The sequence below is a fragment of the Cervus canadensis genome, chromosome X (assembly GCF_019320065.1).
Source record: "Cervus canadensis isolate Bull #8, Minnesota chromosome X, ASM1932006v1, whole genome shotgun sequence".
NCBI lineage: Eukaryota > Metazoa > Chordata > Mammalia > Artiodactyla > Cervidae > Cervus > Cervus canadensis.
The window spans coordinates 49,792,405-49,808,604 of record NC_057419.1 but is presented as its reverse complement, the minus strand read 5'-3'; the positions used below and the strand labels follow the sequence as shown (position 1 = coordinate 49,808,604).

At 52.6% G+C, this 16,200-nt stretch overlaps 1 protein-coding gene across 8 annotated transcripts; it reads right to left on the bottom strand.

The window, feature by feature from the left end:
- Positions 1-1,531: 1,531 nt before the first annotated feature.
- Positions 1,532-13,109, bottom strand: CDK16 (cyclin dependent kinase 16). 8 transcript variants are annotated; one of them, XM_043458038.1, is made up of 17 exons: positions 12,747-13,109; positions 7,489-7,696; positions 7,091-7,226; positions 6,748-6,881; positions 6,519-6,644; positions 6,376-6,432; positions 6,163-6,277; positions 5,382-5,476; positions 5,222-5,284; positions 4,846-4,969; positions 4,524-4,668; positions 4,318-4,415; positions 4,128-4,233; positions 4,004-4,046; positions 3,767-3,857; positions 2,904-2,981; positions 1,532-2,491 (listed from the first exon to the last, which is right to left on the bottom strand). In XM_043458038.1, exons 2-17 carry the CDS (start codon positions 7,588-7,590, stop codon positions 2,451-2,453), a joined length of 1,554 nt encoding a protein of 517 aa, XP_043313973.1. In that variant the 5' UTR covers positions 7,591-7,696; positions 12,747-13,109; the 3' UTR covers positions 1,532-2,450. The 8 variants fall into 8 exon arrangements, with proteins under 8 accessions (XP_043313973.1, XP_043313971.1, XP_043313975.1 ...); XM_043458036.1 differs by lacking the exon at positions 12,747-13,109 and adding an exon at positions 12,303-12,441; XM_043458040.1 differs by lacking the exon at positions 12,747-13,109 and adding an exon at positions 12,303-12,441 and having other exon boundaries at positions 4,524-4,644.
- Between the last annotated feature and the right edge of the window lie 3,091 nt (positions 13,110-16,200).

The following is a 16,200-nucleotide window of genomic DNA, read 5'->3' as shown; positions in this document are numbered from 1 at the left end:
CCATGCACACACAGGTGTCCAAAATACCCTTTCTTTGCACAATTTCCAACCCCACTGCCACCAATACACATGATCTCATAATTTACCTCTATCTTCAGTTAACTTCATTAGGGCAGGAATTGTGAATTACTGATGCCAGCCTCCAGCTCAGACCTGGCACAGATGAGGGGGTCACAACTCAGTTGTGTCATCTTTGAGGGAGGAAAGGGAGCAGCCATTTCACCTCAGGATCTGTAAAGTGGCATTCGAGTTGGGTCTGGCACATGGTAGATAGATGCCCTTCAGGCCTACCTGAAGCTTGTCAGGTTCTCTGAACGGACTCTCATTGCCCATCTGCAGACACCTCCTCCCCATTTAATTTGAAGCCTGTCCTTCCTACAGTCCAACAAGAGGCCTCCCTCCCTAGGCTTGTTTTCTCCACTTTCCAGAGACCAATCTCTGCCCACACCAATGACCCTACCAGTTCCTAGAGCAGTTGGGTGAATTCTAGTCCTAAGTCCAGCCTGGCAATCTTGTCCCCTTTAGCAAGGTCTTCATTTCCCCCACCTCCTTGCTATCAGAAGTGGCCATGCCAACTGATTCTAGCCAAAGGATGGCACAAGCAGTCTGCTGAGGGGCTTAACAGTTTTAGCCATCAATAGGAAACAGGGAAGGTGGTTTTCCTTGCTTGCTTTCCCGTCTTTGGGGACTTCACAGTCATCGTGGAACCATAAGGCTGTAGACTATCACCAGAATGCTTACAGGGACACAGCAGAGGTTCACTGCCACCGCTGAACTTCATCAACCAGCCACTTAGACTTGTATTTCCTACAGCATTTGCCAGGCCCTGCCCACCCCACGTCTTCTGCCTGGAAATCTATCCTAGGCTTTGCTCAAGATGGTGGACAGGGGTTAGAACTCCCAGGACAGAGGAAATCAAAGCCTCAACTTGAGTCCCAGGCTACCTATAGACTTCTCACAAACCATTGCATTCTTTCCACAGTCATCTCGTACATGTCCATGGTTTCCATTACTTCCTAGATACCAATAACTTAAACTTCCATCAATGGTCCTAGTCCTAAATTTGACCCAAGTATTAAAAAGATTCCCCTATCTTCTCTGTGGTTTAAAATCTACTGTATCATATTCCAACTGGCCTGCCTCATGGTCCCAGCTAAACATGTTAGTCATACTGGGTTTCTCTGCCTTATCTCCCCAAATCCTGGTTTTATTGGGCCTTCTAAGTGTCTTTCAAAGAAACAGCCTCTCCATACCTAACAGTCTATCTTCTATCTGGTTTCCTCATATTCTGGGGTAAATCTAACTCCTCTCTGCTCAATCCTTAGCCCATCCTCTATACAGCCTGCCCTACCTGCTTCAACTCAATGTTCCACCATGATATGCGCAACCCCTCAGATGCTTTTTCATAGTCCTGACATATCCCTGGCCCACTAGCAGTGCTCTTCTAGACAATAGGCACCAAGTGTGAATTCTCCAAGGTCCCAGTACTCACCCTGGGTTGAGCCCACCCCCACAGGGATTTGCAATCAGGTTTTTCACTTTAGACTTTTTAATATTTCATACAGCGATTATGGTGCATTCAGGAACCCACCCCTCCCAACTCCCCTAGGAGGGCCCCTGCCCCTGCCCTCCCACCCCATTTGAGGGCCCCAGGGTTTAGAGTGGAGGAAGGGAAGGTAACCACCCATCTGGGGATTGACCCCAGAGACTGTCCCTGCCCTGTCTCACTTTCCCCAGAGGATAGGGGGTAATGCCTGGGCACAACCTCCCATGCGCCCCTCTGTCCCTGCTTGTGCACATATGCACACTATGGCTCCATCACTGAGTTGGTCAGTTCCTGGCAGGGCCCCTACTCAACAGCACCGTGCAGGATGGGGGCAGGAGGGCTGGGCTAGGGAGACCCTGAGAAGGAAGCCCCAGCTATGGGACTGCAGGAGGGAAAGAGTGGGGGCCCCCCACCTCATCCATCTCCCAGAGAGTCTCCAGTAGTCCCCAAGTCCCCCTGCGGCTGGGGATGGCAGGTGGGGGTTGGAAGGCGAGTTGCCAAGGCATGCTTTCCCTTAGCTGACCCCAGGGTCTGGTGATGATCAGGGTTTTGAATAGGGACTATGTCCCTGCCATGAAAAGGCTGGGAGCAGGGCTTCATTGCACAAAATACTGTGGGAGGGCCACACACAGTGAGTGGGGCCCAGCAGTCTGTATACAGAGATATTGCATTTAAAAAATGAAAACCTCATTTAAAATAATTAAAAAAACAACAATGAATGAAACAAACAAACAAGGCCCACACAACATGAGGCAGGAAAGCAGGAAGGGGAGCCTCAGACCCAAGGCATCACCATGACTTGTCTGAGTCGAGATCCCCAGCCTGGGCTAGCTCCAGACCCCTGGTTGGCCATGGGGTAGTGGTCCTGGGGGAGGGTATGATGGGGAGGGGTCTAGGCCTGGCCTCAGTGTGGGAGGCTGGCACGGCCACGCTGTCCACCGGCAACTACCAAGACAGAGAGAGAAAGAGACACATATAGACAGATAGACAGACCAGGAGAAGGAGCGATGAGAGCTTTGTTAGCACCCAGCAGACAGGCCAATGGGTGGGCCAACAGGCCAATGGTCAGGTGTTCAGACAGGCAGCAGGGGACATGTGGGCATGGGAGCATGAGTCAGGCAGGTAGGCAGGCAGCAAGCAGGGAGGATGCAGTTGGGGGCTGCCCTGTGGGGGTATGGCATCCCTCCAGCTGCTGCCTGCTGGGGCCTCGGTCTGTGGCTTAGAATTCGGTGTCCACCACTCGATAAGCTGGCCTGCCTGCAGGGGAAAGCAGAGCGGATGGCTGTTGGTGAGCAAGCAGGCAAGTGGATGGGGGCCAGGGGGCAGGGAAGAGGGCAAGGGTCACACCTACACTTACCTGAGTCAGGCATTGACGAAGATCGAATGCTGGCCTCCTTTTGTAGCTGGATCTCCTTTAGTGCAAATATGGAAGTAGCTGTGGGTGGAGGAGAGACAGAAGTGGGGCAGGACCCATGAGGCCATCCAGGACCACCTCCTGTGTGGCCCCATCAGGGCAGTTAGAAAAAGCTGCCTTTTCTTTGAGTCTTGACTTTCATCAGCCAAATAATCCCACACACAAACCAGCTACCACTAGGGAAGATGGAATGTAGACTATTACATGACACTGAGAAATTAGTAATTTTGTCAAGTGTAATAGTGGTATTGCAATTACCACCTGTTAAGTCTAGATGATGGATGATGTTTGGGTTGTGACTGAGATTAATCCAATGTTTTTTGGTTTTTTTTAGTGTGATCGTTGTATTATTGTTGTGCTTAAGAAAATATTTCAGAGGTACATGCTAAAGTTGTATATAGATGAATGATGGATCTGAGACTTGATTTAAAATAATCAGAGTGAATATAGATAAAACCACTCTGGCCATGAATTGATCACTTGTTGGAGTACTTGGGGACTTATTATTTAGTTCAATATATAATAGACCATATTACTTGGTTTAATATATAAATATATGGGATTTTAAGGTAAAGTGATGGATGTTCTGTCAGGTTTTATGTTTGAAAATTTCCATGAGGTAAAAGAAACTGAAAGCTAAAAAACTTTTTTTATAAAATACAACATATCACATATGTGAACAAGGGCATATGCCTCACCCCATCAGACGTGGCACAGCTAGAGCTCAACACAACTGCCCAGCTATCTGCAGCAATCCTGTTCCACAAAGCCCCCCACCAGCTGGTCCATTCCCCAGCCCCACTCACTGTCAGGAAGTTTGTGGATCCGATCCCCCAGACTGAGGAAGAATGGATGTTTCATGGCATCCTCTGCGGAGATCCGATTGCGACCTTCAAACTGAGTGTGTGTTGGGGTGGGGGAGTATTGACACTTCAACAAGTAGGCTTCTCTTCCTCCCCACCCCAGACCCTGCCCCTGTAGCTCTGTTTCCCCACACCTGGAATCCGCTAGGCCCCTAGGGTGGCCCAGGAAGGTGGTCTCACCTGCAGCAGCTTGGTGAGGAGGTCAGCCCCGTCGCTGTCAATTCTACCTCAAGGACAAGGGGACCTGTTTTAAACTGAGTTTGGGTACTCTGGCCCCTAACAGCCACCCACCCACCAGCCTCACCGGGGTGCATGGCTCAAAAGGGCCTCAGCTCGGTACTTGGGGTAGTTGTATGTCCTGAACTCTTCATTGGACAGGATGCCTGGCCATGTATCTTCATTTGGGGTTCCTGGCAGGGAAGCGGAGTTATCCTAAGCATCTCACAGGGCCTCCCTACATGTCCCCACAGCCCCTAGGGCTCATGCCTCCTTACCCAAGATGCGGAAGATGAAGTGCAGCTGCTCCTCCACTGTGGAGCCTGGGAAGAGGGGCCGGCCTGTGGCCATCTCATAGAAGATGCAGCCCACACCCCTGGGCAGGGAGAGCACAGTGAATAAGCAGGTAGTTGGCTGGTTGGCTGTTGTGACCAAGCCACTCCCCTTACTGCGTGGCCCCTGCCACACTTCAGCCTGTCCTTACCACATGTCAATCTGAGTGGAGTAGTCCGTGGACCCGAGCAGGATGTCAGGGGGCCGGTACCACAGTGTTACCACCTCGTTGGAGTAGGTCTTCGTCGGAATTGACTTGGCCCGGGCCAGGCCTGGTAGGTGGAGATAATGAGCAGCTGGAATTGAGGATATCATGGGCTGTCTGGGGGAGAATGTGATTGGGACTGAGGGCTTCCCAAGTGAAGCCTAGAGAGGCTGAAGGGGAGGGACTGAGACGAGGTGGTCAGAGGGAAGGAGGGGCTGGGAGAGTAAGGTTGGGGGATCACTGGGATGAAGGGGGAGGCCAGGGGTACCGAAGTCGGCCAGCTTGAGCTCTCCTCGCTCATTGATGAGTAGGTTCTGTGGCTTGAGGTCTCGGTGTAGCACCTTCTGCCGGTGGCAGTAGGCCAGGCCACGGAGCAGCTGGAACAGGAACAGCTGGGGACCCAGGAACGGCAGGCAGAGGTCAAAGAGTAGCAGCAGCCTGACCCCAAGCAGGCACTGCTCTCCCTCCCAAGCACAAGCACTGAGCCCAGAGCCTTGTCTCACAAATAGAGGATAGGGTCCCAATGCCCTTCAAGGGCTCCCAGCAAAAAGCCAAACGGGAAACATCTGTTTCTGGGAGATTTGTGGGGTGGAGTGGGTGAGTAGGGGGCCCCCTTGTGCCCCTGCTTCCTGCCCCACACCCACTTTCACATTGTGCATGTTGATGATGTTCCCACAGTCATCCAGGTACTGCTTCAGGTCCTTGTCCTGAGGAAAGAAGAGCAGGTAGAGGAAAGAGGGTCACATCCTGTGGCTCCTGGCCATCTCCCCACCTCCCCCAGGACCCATGGCCACCCAACCTTACCAGGTACTCAAAGACAAGGGTGAGGGACTTCTCCGTGTGAATAATGTCGTGTAGTGTGACGATGTTGGCATGTTTGAGGTCCTTGAGCAGGGACACTGCAGGAAGCAGGGAGTTGGGACAGGGGAAGAGTCAAGGCCCATGCTCAGGACAGAGGCGAGGAAGAGGACTAGACGGGGTCAAGCCCAGGGTTTCCTCCTTTCCCTGTGTGGTTTGAGATGGTGGCTCACAGTCCACTCCAACCCAGCTCCAACCCACCTGCTATCAGGAAGAAGGTGTGTCCCCAAGTTCCAGACATGGAAACTAAGGCTCAAGAGAACAGTACAGAGCCAGAACCTGGGATCGCAGCCTTAGGCTTACATGACACTAGATCTTCACAACCAGTTTTTGGTTTTGGAAAGGGCCCTTATTCCAACCCTCAGTATACAGACCTGCAGCTTCATGTAAAAATGAGTTTGTACACTCAATTTCTATACAGTTCAGACTCATTCCATGTGATTTTCTGACTAGAAACTATTGTGTCAAGTAAACTGATTAGCACTCCAGGGATATTCCCAGAATCAAAGCAAACAATTTATCTGCCTCTTCTCAACATAGGAAGACTCCTGGTTACCCTAATTTATTATCTGGATATGTGGGTGATGAGCACTTTTTCATGAAGCCCAGAGCACCACGAGAGAAGTCCCAGAACTCCCAATCCTGTCCTCACTATGGGTGTGCATGTGCACATACACACCATGGGGAGAGCCTGGGAAGCCTGCAACAGATGGGGTGGGACCTGTACCTTCCCGGATGGCGGTGCAGGGTGCCCCCTCTTCGTGTTCCAGTCTGATCTCCTTGAGTGCCACAAGGTTGTCTGTGAGCTTGCTTTTGCCTTTGTAGACAGTGGCATAGGTACCCTGGAATGTGAGGAAGAGTGACAGGAGAGAAGCTATGAGGCTACAGGGAGTTCCCACTGAACCCCAGCCTTACCATGGGTCTCCTGGCTGTCTCTCACCTCTCCCAGCTTGTCCAGCTTGATGTAGGTCTCCAGTTTCCCAAAGCCGATCTCAGACTGTCAGGTAAAGGATGCAGACTGAAGTAGGCTCAGCGGAAGGGACTGGGAGGAGGAAAAGGAGGACAGGAACAGAAGATGCTCACCAGGCTGACGCGGCGGAGACGGCGGCTGAGGGGCTTGTCAAAGATGGGGCTGTTGAGGGTCAGCTTCTCAAGGTAGCCCTCAGGCAGCCGGATGTCAGCTGGTAGTGATAGGCGCTTGTTGATGTCCTAGCAGGCAAGATGGGGGAAGAAACAGGACCATCAGCTACAAATCTCCAGATCCAACCCTTTTTTTCCAGCCCCGCCACTGCCCGGACAGGGAGTTAAGCACCTCAGTGGAGATCTTGCGTGGGGGATGGTTGCGCATGCGCACCCTCACTGGTGACTGCACCTCATCGGAGGACGTGGCTGAAGCCTGGTCACTTTCCCCGTCAGACCCCATCTTCAAGTCCTCATGCACAATCTCTGGTAGTGGGGACAGGGGGAGGGCACACCAGGTGGGCTCAGAAGCCCCAGGACAAATCCCCCCACCCTCATAACACATTCCCTCATCACACATGTACGCACATGGACTCCAGAGCAGCCTGGAGTTCCTCAGGGAAGAGGGTGGGAAGGCCCCGGGAGGTTCACACAGGTCAAAACAGGTTGAATTGGGCAGGGGGGGCAATAGTCACCTAGTGGAGCACCCCGTGTCAGCGGCGAGCTGAGACTGTGGCTTGCCCAGGGCCAGTGGGCAGGCAGCGGCAGAAGTAGCCGAATGCCCTGGGAAGGCAGGCCTGGGGCAGGCAGGTGCCAGGAGGCCTGAAGGGGCTGTCACAGAGCGCAGAAGGGCAGAGGGAGGCTTGGGGCAGCTGTGGCAGGCGGGGCACCCTTCCTCCCCCTGAGACCTGGGCACAAAGCCAAGGAAAGGGGCACAGATGGACAATAGAGAGAGGGTGTTGAGCAAGGATGGTAGAGGTGGGGGAGAAAATGGAGAAAGGAAAGTGAAAATAATACAAGTCTAAGAAGAAATCGGTTGGCAGGCAGCACCCCTGGGGACCAGGCTAGGAGCGGGAATGGTCAGTGGACCCACCTGGTGCAGAGCTGAGTGGGCCCCGCACAGAGCGAGGTTCCCCAGGGGCAGCACGTGTTGGGGCCTCTCCAAGGTCACTGCCGCCGCCCCCGCCACTCTCATCCAGGCCTATCTGTTCAGGGGCACCATTGGTCTTATCTATACCTCGGCCCCCTCGGAGTGTCATTGACAGCTGCCGTTTGATCTTCTTCATCCGATCCATGGCGACCTGAGCAGGGGGTAGGGACGGGAATGGGTCCCACCCTAGCAGTTGCCTGACCCCCATGGGCCCCCTAAAACCCAGTGAGGTGCACTGACAGGAACCTGCGGCAGTGCCCACCCAAACACTGTGGAACCCTGGAATCACACAGGATTCCTGGAAACCTGGCATGGATGGAGATCTCGGTCAGTGCCTGCCACCTACACCAACCAGCCCCAGGAGACCCTGCTCCTAAGAGCCCACCTGGGTACTAAGGCTTGGGTGGCTGGCTGAGGGAAAGGGCACAACTGGTGAAGTGTTGGCCTCTTTGGGGGCAGCCTCACTGTGGGAGCAGAGGGCTCTACAGCAGGCATTCTCAGGTGCAGCGGCACTGATGGACCCAGCCATTGGTGAGGTGGGGGCCTCTCTCAGGACCCTGAGACCACTGACACGGCCCCAGGGATGTCCATACAATGGCATGTTCCGCTGGCACCAGCCCCACATCACCCCCAACCGCCAAGGCAGAACGCTCCTCGTGGCCACAAGGTCCCTCTCACCTCCCCCAGCAACCATCGTCAAGGTGACTAGTGGACTACCCCACTGGGCTACCCCGATGAGGGGTGCAGGGAGAGGGAGAGGTTTCCTGCCCAGACCCAACCACTGGGTGCGGTTGTGGGGGGATCTCAAAGTATACCAGCTGTCCTGAGAGTTGCTGGAAAGGTTCAATCAGGTTTGGACCACAGGGTCCCAGAGATTTTTACAAGCCAGGTCACATTTTTTGTCTAGCTGAGAATGTACCATGTGTCCCTTATCACCCCAAATAAACGTCTCAGTCCTTCATGTGGCCCTCAAGGTCTTACCCCACTCACACTACTACCCTTCTGGCCTCACCTCACTGCTCATTGCTGTTCTGCAACCACACCCAAAAGTCCCTCCTCAGGGCCTTTGCAACAGCTGTTCCCGGTACTAGAATACTCTTTCCCTAGATTTTAAAGTAGCTCACCCCCTCTAGGCCACTGCTCAAATATCACTTTTTTTCATAGATAACCAAGAATAACCCTATTTAAAATCTGAACCATCCTGAGCTCCCTTCACCTTGTCAATTGTCCCCTCAGCACTTATCATCTCCTCAGAAATGACACCATCTACTTATTGGTTTCTTTATTCTTTATTGTCTCCTCACCACCATAACTAGAAGATTAGCTCTGCCAGGATAGACGGATGTCTGTTTAGGTCACAGCTATATCCTGAGGACCTGGAACAGTGACTGATACAGAGTAGGTGCTCAAAAAGTGCTCATGGCAAAAATTAATGAATCAGGAGCTAAGGACCTAGGACCAACATTTGTCAGGGTGAGTCCCTGCTACTCATTAACACCCCAGACAAGGTGGCCCAGGGATACTGGCATTGGCAAGATGATGACCTAGATGGGGCTGCTGGCAGGAACGGGGCCACCAAAAGGCTTAGGCCGGCCTTCTTCTGCTTCCTCCTGGGCTCTGGGCCAGCAAGGAGGGGGAAAGACCTGGCCCAGGGACCATCTGGACTCACAGCAGGGCCTAAGATGGCCCTGGGCCCAAGGGAAGCAGAGCTAGATAGGAGGCTGGGGCTGGATTTGAGGAGATAAGTGAATCATCTGTTACCGTGAAATCAGGTGCTTACCCCAGCGGTCCCCACACCCCACTTCTGCCTGTCTGAATTCATCACCCCCAGAAGGGTAGAGGGGCCAGCCTAGCAGAAAAGACCTCAATAAAGAGGACTGAAGTCCAACCTGGGATAACAAGAGGAAAAAAAAAAATCCTGACCCAGGAGTGTGAACACTGGACCTGAGGCTGAGGAAGGTGAAGAATGGCCAGTCCCCAAATGCTCTTGTGTCTGTCCATACGGCATGGATACCCAGTTGTTTTGCCTGTTGTGGAAGGGAATAGAGGATCTGGGGGGGGGTGTATTGTAAGTAGGGCTGGATGGAGGATGAGAAGGAGCCAGAAGGAGCCATGGGTCCATGACCTCTAAGTGGAAACTCCAAGGGCTGGACATGTTCCAGGGCTTAGTTTTGGGGAGATTTTAGGAAGATGGGGGTATAAAACCTGTGTTTCATACAATGCCCCCAGCAGGGGGACCCTGCACAGGGTCCTGTGAGCAGAGACACTTGAACATTAACATGCAGTAAAACTTTTAAATATCATCTTAGTTTTCTCAGATTTTTAGATTTTAGAATAGTGAATGAGGAAGCAAGAAACTAGATACACAACCACACTCAAAAAAGGGCACATGTTCTTTTTGACTCCCCAAGGGGATGTTTCCATCCTCAAAATATTTTCATACCCAAGGATACTTACCACCTCACATTACACCAGCCCCTGAGAACACAATTATCACATTCTAGTAACTCCCATAGGAACATACCATCCTCATTCTGTTCAGACACATCCCATAAGCACACACTGGACTCTCACAGTGTCCTGCTTCCTTCAGTACACACTGGACCCTCAGGAAGTCTTCTCTGCATTTTAACTGCCAACAGCACCGCAACGTCCCTATTTATCTTTGACCCTATTAGCATACAAAGCCTCAACAGAACACTGAACTCTGTTAGCACCCAGCCGGCTCCTCTAAGTTAACTCTTAGCACCACATGCTGCCTGTTAGCTTCTCTACAGCACTCATTGTTCCCCCAGCAAGATTATGATCCCTATTTACATGCACTTGGGACCCTCTACAGCTGTACAAAGTAACCTATATTAGCACTCACTGGACCTTCACACTGCCCTGAATCCCATTAACACAAAGTGAATCTTGCAGATCCCTGAACCTGTTTTTGCCCACACTCAGACCTCTCTACAGCTGTGATCATTATTAACGTTGTCTTCTGGTCCTCCCACTACCCTGTCCCCCCACTTCCCATCAGCACAGGCTGGACCTTCACTTCACCCTGACCCCTATTAACACGCACCGGACCTCACAGTGCCTTCCCATTAGCACACCCTGAACCCATACTCAGCCCCATTCTCCAGGGACACACAAACACGCTGTTCTATAATGGCCTGACCCTCATTAGCACACACAGATCTTCATCCAGCCCAGAACCCCAGTAGCACACTTCGGCCCTCCATGGCTCTAATCCACTTTAGCACACCTAGACCATCACATATTCTTTTATTTCTCTTTGCTTCAACTCCTCCACAGCTATAACCCCGTTGGTTGACAACTGGATCCCTTCACAGCCCTTCTCTTCTTTATTGCACACAAGATCTTCTCCATAGCTCTATCCTCCATTAGCACTCCCTGGAACCTCAACAAATCTCAGGCACTCAGGAACACACTATCTTTACAATATTCTGACACTCACTAGCATATTCCAACACTCACAAGCATATTCCAGAACTCATACTGCACTGATTCTCCCCACAGTGACACACATTTACATACCTCTGTCACTAAACCCACATGAGCAGTCACTAGAACTTCATATATTACCCTGCTTCTTTATAGGGCGTCCTGGTGGCTCAGATGGTAAAGAATCTGCCTTCTATGTGGGAGACCCAGGTTTGATCCCTGGGTTGGGAAGATCCCCTGGAAAAGGGCATGGCAACCCACCCCAGAATAATACTTGAGAATCCCCATGGACAGAGGAGCCTGGCGAGCTACAATCCAAGGGGTCGCAAAGAGTAGGCCACGACTGAGTGTCTAACACACACATACACACAATCTTACATCCCCTGACCTCATGGATACATACTCATCTCACACCATTTTGATCCTTAATACAATGAACCTCTTACAATGCTAAGATTCTTCCCTCACCACCAATCCCCACTCCCCACACACATATATCCACAATTCTGATACCCATTAGCACAGGGCTCAGGTCTCCACCGGTTTGCCCTCATTAATATACTGGGCCTTATACTGCCCAGACCTTTATTACCATATGCACATACCCTTGAGAGCTACGACCCCCACTGGCACCCTCTCAACACTGGACCCTGTCCTCTATAAGCACACTGTATCCTCAAACCCTGCAGTCCCTCATGGACAAATACACAGTGTTAACACCATCGTGACTCCCTTACCACACATAGGACCTCAGAGCTCCAATCCCACCAGCGAACCTTCCGGCACCTCTACCACCTTATCCACCAGCAACACCCACAGGGCCTTTCTACAGCTATAACCCCATTTGCATATCTCAGCACTCCTCTGACGTCCTCTTCCTTGTTATTCATCCTTGGGCCCAGCACCGCCCCTCTGCTAGCACACACTGAGCCTAAAAACCTTACACAGCGGTAAGACTTATTACCACATGCTCCGACCCCTTCACAGCTGAGGCCCCCGTGAGCAAACCTCTAGTCTTTCACCACTCTGCCACCCATTTACACACCCCCTGGTCCTTCGATCACCTTACTCCCCACTAGCACCCATAGTACTTCTCATCCCTAGCTCCCAGACCAGGCCCAGGGCGGGGCCAAGGTCAGTGAGGCCCTGAATGACCCCCCCGCCCCGGTGCATTCTGGGAAACTCGCTGGGGGAGGGGGCACAGGCCAGCGGTGCACCCCAGACCCCTGGGCACCGCCCGGGGTCTCGGTTGGTTCTGTAGGAAGAAGAGCAGCCCCCACCCCATGCCTCGTGAACGCGCTCACCGGCGGGGGCGCGCGAGCAACCTCAGTGCCGCGGGGCCGGCGCGGCGGCGCCTGGGGTGGCGGCCCGGACTGAGGCCGCACGACCTCCTTCTCCTCCAGTTCGCCGCAGGCGCCCGTCCCAGTAGTCTTCGGCCATGGCTGCTGGGCCCGGGCCGCCGCCGGCTGAGGAGGAGGCGGCGGCGGCGGCGGCGACGGTGGCTGAGGCGGAGGCGGCGTCCCGCTCAGCCGGCCATGAGCTTGGCCGCTGCGGGCGATGCCCCCGGGCTCGCTGGCGCCGGCTGGAATCCGAGAGCTCACGGCGGCTCGCGGTTCAGAGCCTACTGCTCACGGAGACGCAGCGAGTCCCAGGGCCGAACAGCCAACGGCCAAACCGCTGCGCGCGCCGCGCTCCGCGCATGCGCACGCACGCGCTGGAAAGGGTGAAGTGGGAAGGAGGGGACTCACCTCGGACTGCAGGTACCAAAAGACCCGTCCGCAACGGGAGGGGGCGCGGCCATTGCGCGCCCACTGGGAAATGTGGCGCTGGCCCTGGAACGGCGCCAGCGGGAAGTGTAGAGATTATTTAGTACTGAGTTGCGATCTTGCTAGAAGTTTGCTAATGCCGAAGTGGGCAGCATCCAGTGACCAGCGTGCCAGTCACCACTCGCTCACCCTACTCGGTCTCACTTGGTACATCCCCATAATAGAAAACGGGACTTTTGCAAGGAGGAAAAAGACAGATGAGGCAGTCCCTCCTAGTCCCCCTGAGGTGTCTCGGGAGGCAGGGATTTTAAAGGTTCGCGAGATGACTTTTCTCGGAGAGGCGGCCTGGAGAATCATTGGTATTTACCACCTTAGATAGGAGAGAGTCTAGCCCCGCCCAGCAGCTCCCCCGCCTTCCTCCCAGACCGCGAGCTCATTCCAACTGTGAACGTTTGCAGCCCCGCCCTTCGAGGTGTCGCCCAGGCAATCGGATTTGCTCCCTTGGGTGAGGCTGAGCAAGAATGAAGGGCGTGGCCTGCCTGGAGAGGCGTGATTCCGCTGTCCTGACCACGCCTCCACCAGGTTTTCATTGGTTTTGCCTTGGAGGGGGCGAGTCTCCTTTTTGTCCTGAGCTCCTCTTACGATAGGTCGAATACCTCGCAAGGTGATTGGTCAAAAGATCGCTCAATCGAATTTCATTCCGCCTCTAGCCACTCCCATCTCCATCAACGAAGCTCACAGGGTGCAACCTAGGCTGATGGGAAAGATGGACCTTTAAAGGGGCGAGAGCATTACTTGGCATGGTTCGGGCTTTGACTTGGAAGGGGACGTCTCTTTCCCTTCGCCCGAGGACTTGCACCCTAAATTGGGTTTTACTGCCACCTTTCACCGACTCGATGGACAGGAGTTTGAGCAAGCTCCGGGAGTTGGTGATGGACAGGAAGCCTGACGTGCTGCAGTCCATGGGGTTGCAAATAGTCAGACATAACTGAGTGACTGAACTGAACTGCCCCCTCTCAACTACCTCTTCTGGTCCACCAGAGCCCCACCCATGACTCCCCCCTGCACCACCTCCTGAGCTGTCCAGGTTTCTATTTATTGGGTGCCTGTTGTGTGTCAAGCATTAATCCCTTACCCCTCTCTGCCTGGAAAACTCCTACACTATCACCAAGCCCAGTTCAAATGGAGGTAGACTCCATTGCACATCTTTACAGTCTAAAGCCATATTCCCCACCTCTTCTGGGCTTCCCTTTATGATACCCTTGGCCATACCAGTTCATACAAACAAGGATTTACCAGAGCATGTCGTGAGTGGAAATACTTGACAAAAGTCCACCTCAGAACAGATTTTCAGGTCTACCACTTCCCAGGCCTCATCTCTTACCCTTCTCACTCCACTCCAGCCATACTATTATCCTAGCTGTTCCTGAATAAAGCACAATCCAGTCTCAGGGACTTTGCACTTGCTGTTCCCTTTGCCTGGAATGCTCTTCCCTCAGATATTCACATGCCTCATCCTCTTCAAGTCCTTGTTTTAATGTCACCGTCTTCATAAAACCTTCTCTGACTCCCCTATTTAAAAATGCCTACCTGCACCCCATCATTCCAGACCTCCACACCTGGCTCTACAGACCTTTTGAATTGCACTGATCAACTTCTAACATGCAATTTACTTACTGTGTTTACTGTCTGAGTCTCACCAGTATGTGCATGCACACACACCTCCCACCCCAGGACAGGGATTTTTTTAATCTGTTGCTGTCTCCAATGCCTACAATACTGCCTGGCTCACAGTAAGCAGTTGACAAATGTTTGTTGAGTGACTGATGGTAAATAGTATTAGGCAGAGACAAGAGACAACCTTGTCCCTACCCTGTCCTTTGTGCCTGCTGGGTGCAGAGGGCTCAGTGCAGTGACTGGAAACCTTGCCCACTGAGCCCTGGTCTCCCATCTTGCTGGTGTTATAATGGTAGGCAAAAATGACAGAGAAGTAAAATGGCATGTGTGGGCAACAAAGATGCAACCAGAAATCATGGGTTCTTGATGAAGAAGCTGTTCTCATACCTTGTGTGAATTAGGTAGCAAGGGGATCCAGGAGCTGTGCTGAGGGGGATACAGTGAACAAGGCCTAGAGTACCCACAAAGGTACCAGGATACTAGAAGCAGAGAAATCAAGTTCGTGTGCAAACCTCAGATGCTGCAACAGTGAAAACAGTGGACAGAGGTGCAGAGTGTTTGGGGTACTCTAGAGCAGCAATAATGGACAAAGTACCTGTAGTGGGAAAACCTCTCCACTTGACCTAGCCAGCCAGCATGACCAGTAAACAGATCCCAGAGGTAAAGCACTTCAATCCCTAATGTCCTGGTGGAGAATGAAGGGAAGTATGGAAGGATGACGTCACCCAAGCAGCAAAGGTCAAGAAAAGTAACCAGAGCGAGGTAGGCAAGGGCATATGCTGTGCTTGGGGTCTAGAGCTGGCCCAGGAGGCAAGAGTTGTGCAGACAGGCTGTGATGGGTGTCAGGTCAAGTTCAGGCCAGTTGTGCAATTCCCAATACTCAGGTTTGAGTGAAGGACTTTCTAAATGGAAAAGGAAAAAGTTGGAAGTCTGGCTGGGTGAAAGACAGTGGTTATGAATGGCATCCTCTGGCACCACGTGGCCAGTCAGACTGGTGCTTTCAACTGTCTGATGTGCTCAGCCAAGACCTAAGACAGAGTGTGGGAAGTTCTGCAGTCCTGGTGGGGTTTGTAGTGGGCCTCCTACTGCCTGCTCTAACCAATCAACAACCCACAGCTGGCTCTCACAGGTGGGAAGCCTCATGACAAGGAGCCCAGATCTGAGGGACAGGAAAGAGGCTTTTCCTCCACAGATGTTCTCAGCCAAATATTTTCATCAAAACTTCAAAGTATGCACAAACACTGGCATTCCTCAGTCCAGCAGAGCTGTTGAGCCCTCCCTTCAGCAGGGAAGTTGAACAAAGGGCACCAAAGGAATTCCTGGCACTGGGAACTGTGATGCTGAAGGCTTGTCCAGGATCTGAGTGCTTCGATCCAGGTGGGAAGGGATCTTCCCCAAGGACATAAGCCACAGTGACCAAGCCCTGGCTGACTGGTTGCCATATGTTTTCCTTCACAGAGGAGGAGCAAGTTTAGAGAAGTTAAAGGACTTGTTCAAACACTACTCTTTACTACCTCTCAAAATCAATAAGGCAGGGAGTTAGGAGCTAGAGATGGAGAAGGCTAATTGGAACCCAGCTCCAGTGAGGTCACAGAGACCTAGATACCTGCTCTCTATGGCCTCACCCATGCCGCCACTTCTTCCTAAGCAGGAAGGACAGCGGGGAAGACATGACAATTCCCACATTTTCTCTGCCTGGGATGCTGGAAGCTGGGGTGAGGCTGAGCCCTTTGGGTTACCACATGAATTACACAGCTCC

Coding starts and splice junctions, on each gene's coding strand:
- CDK16 (XM_043458038.1), bottom strand. CDS start 7,590: ATGAGAGTGGCGGGGGCGGCGGCAGTGACCTTGGAGAGGCCCCAACAC. Junction 6,645..6,747: donor CACGCAAGATCTCCACTGAG/GTGCTTAACTCC, acceptor CTTGCCTGCTAG/GACATCAACAAGCGCCTATC. Junction 2,982..3,766: donor GATCCACAAACTTCCTGACA/GTGAGTGGGGCT, acceptor CTCCACCCACAG/CTACTTCCATATTTGCACTA.